A 2,693-nucleotide genomic window follows, 5' to 3' on the forward strand; every position below is an offset into this window, starting at 1 on the left:
GGCGCTAGGGTTGGTCGCCTCCCGTGTGGGCCCGAACGGAGCGACACGGGTGCTGCGAAACGTTTTCTTCTACCCCCTCCGATCCATATCATTTGTGCATCCAGTCAAAATTCACAACATGGGTTACCATGTGCAACGCTGTATTGGCAATGTTTATGTTTTTCTTTTTAAAAAAGGATTTTTTTTACAGCACCTAAAAAGGACTTGATATGGCCCGTGTTGAGGTTAGGGTTAGCAGAAGATAATTCATCCTTTTCCGTCAAAGCGGCCGCTCCTCTCCTCCCCCGTCAGTTTCCAACCTGCACACAGCTCGTTTGGTCTCATCTCATCGACCGACACTGGCCGCTGCAGAGACGCCGCCCATCCTCCTCCTCCTCCCTACAAAGTACGGCAAACACTCTGATTTTTGCCCCAGAAGGAAAACCAGAGGTAAGATTTCGTCTCTGCGTGGCGAGTCTCTTGCTTCCGTGCCCTCAGATCGCCCCCTCAGATCGTCCCGAGACGCCGCCGGGAACAGAACACATCGCGACGCCGCTGGAAATCGCCGCTCCACCGTCCTCCAGGGTAGAGTAAACCCCCTCGGTCCACTCCCTCCATTCTCTCCTTCGGCTTCTTCAGACTGTTCCTTTTTAGATTTAGTGAAATTTACGTTTTAGATTTGTATGAATTTTACAATAGAAAATGTTAATAGCAAAGTATACATTTTAGCCAGGCGTAAATATTAGTACGATACATCAGAAATGCAAGTACTACAATCTAGTACATTTTAGATGTGTAAATGCTAGTACTATAAAAATGTGGACAGTAATTTAAATGTGTGAAAATGTTACAGTAAGCAAATATAGGGGCCGACGAATCCTAGGCCAGGTTTGGGCGCTTGGCGGATCTGACTGCCGGCTTGATGAGTCGGGAAGGTGTGGTGGTCGCCGTCGGTCTGCAGGGGATGGAGAGGAAGTAGGGAAGAGAGAGCGGCGGATTCAAACTTTAGTTTGAAATTGGATTGACTGCAGTGGCTGACTTTGTGCTTCTGCTCAAAACGATTATGCCTCGTATTTAACATTTCTGGGATATATTCAACATTTTTTATGCTAAATGCTAGTTTCAAATATGGCATGCTTGTTATGTAGAGCATCTGGAGAAGGGCGGCGCAAAACCTTGTAGCGCCCTATTTTTTTTCTTTGTTTGCATCTAGTGGCATCACGTATCGGCTGATAGATATAGCTGTCCAGAAAACGAGTGACGAAATAGAACATATCATCCGAGTGATTTTTAGAAATCCCTTTTCATCCTTTTTCATGCGTCGTACTAATGTTTGCATCTTTTTCTTCTTATCAGCATGACCATCTTCGACGACCTGCCCGAGTGACTTGTCATCGATGAGATCCTTGCCCGGTTGCCACCCAAAGATGTGCTCCGCTGCCGTGCTGTCCGCAAGTTGTGGCACAGCGGCACTTCCACCACCGCGTTCATCCTCGACCATCACCGACGCCAGCCGTCGCTCCCCATCATCGAACAACGTCGAAAGGGCTTCTTCCACATGGCCGGAGCCTCTAATGGTCAAAAGATATGGCCCGTCCTCCGTTATGCTGTTACAAAACCCGTTGTTATACACCGCGTCTGCGACGGCCTCCTCATCCTGGGGCATAAATCTGATTTCTACATCTGTAATCCAACCACCCGCAAGTGTGCTTTCCTGCCACATCCTCCACAACGACCAGGCGTCAGCGTCATTGCCGTAGTCGCCTTCTACCGGCACCACACATCTAGAGAATACCGGGTTCTCTGGGTGTCATACTCCAGACCGATCAGCTCTGGTGTCCCAGTGCAGTCACCTGAGTACTTCGTCCTCACGGTGGGATCAAATCAGCCAAGATGCATCGAGTGGCCGACAGTTTCACAACACACGCTTCATGTCACCCAGTCCCCCTACTGTCCACCAGTCCACCATCGTGGTAGCTTGCACTGGGCATTTGGCCTCAACTTGACTGTATTTGACAGCGTAGCTGAGACATTCCGGCAGATGAGCCGCCCAATAGAGTTGGGTGCTTTGGTGTCATTGTTGGACATGGGTGGATCCCTTGATTTGTGGCACACCACCTGTGATAGCATCACTTTCGATATTTGGGTGTTGCAGGACTATGATGCTGAGACATGGGGCTTTCAGTACCGGATTAGCTTGTTTACGATGGAGGCATCACCACCGCTTAATTTGGGGGTGATATATCGCCCTAGTATGGCTGTGATCAATGAGCATGAGCTGTTGATTGAGCAGCGTCCTGACCGTCTATTGCATTGCGACACTGATGGTGTGTTTTTAGGAAATGTGGAAAGTGAAGAACATGGAAACCAGCTGATACTTACCAGACATCTTTTCCAAGAGAGCATGATTTCACTTCCATTGTTTGAGACACAAGAAGACGATGATGTGAAGGAGCCTCCATTCCTCATAGTGCTATAAGTAGCCGTGCTCCATCTTATTTCCTTGGACAAGTTGTTGCTGTGCTCTAGGAGTATCAATGACATATGAACCATGTCTTTTGTTCCTACCTTTTATTACTACTAGTAGAACTGAACACTTTATATGTATGAAGTAGCACTTGTGCTATCGTCACGTGGTGCTAGTTATCCTACCGATCTTGAGCATCTTGTTAATGCTCTAAACAATGGAATATCTATGGTATAGAACTGCTCTA

General features: G+C 47.8%; 1 protein-coding gene across 1 annotated transcript; it reads left to right on the top strand.

Moving 5' to 3' along the window:
• The first annotated feature begins 246 nt into the window (after nucleotides 1-246).
• On the top strand, nucleotides 247-2,693 carry LOC123082918 (uncharacterized). Its single transcript, XM_044505117.1, has 2 exons — nucleotides 247-564; nucleotides 1,336-2,693. Exon 2 carries the CDS (start codon nucleotides 1,538-1,540, stop codon nucleotides 2,456-2,458), a length of 921 nt encoding a protein of 306 aa, XP_044361052.1. The 5' UTR covers nucleotides 247-564; nucleotides 1,336-1,537; the 3' UTR covers nucleotides 2,459-2,693.

This window comes from Triticum aestivum, chromosome 4A (genome assembly GCF_018294505.1).
Source record: "Triticum aestivum cultivar Chinese Spring chromosome 4A, IWGSC CS RefSeq v2.1, whole genome shotgun sequence".
NCBI lineage: Eukaryota > Viridiplantae > Streptophyta > Magnoliopsida > Poales > Poaceae > Triticum > Triticum aestivum.

Bases quoted from the DNA above. Each gene is read 5' to 3' on its own strand.
- LOC123082918 (XM_044505117.1), top strand. From the start codon at position 1,538: ATGGCCGGAGCCTCTAATGGTCAAAAGATATGGCCCGTCCTCCGTTAT.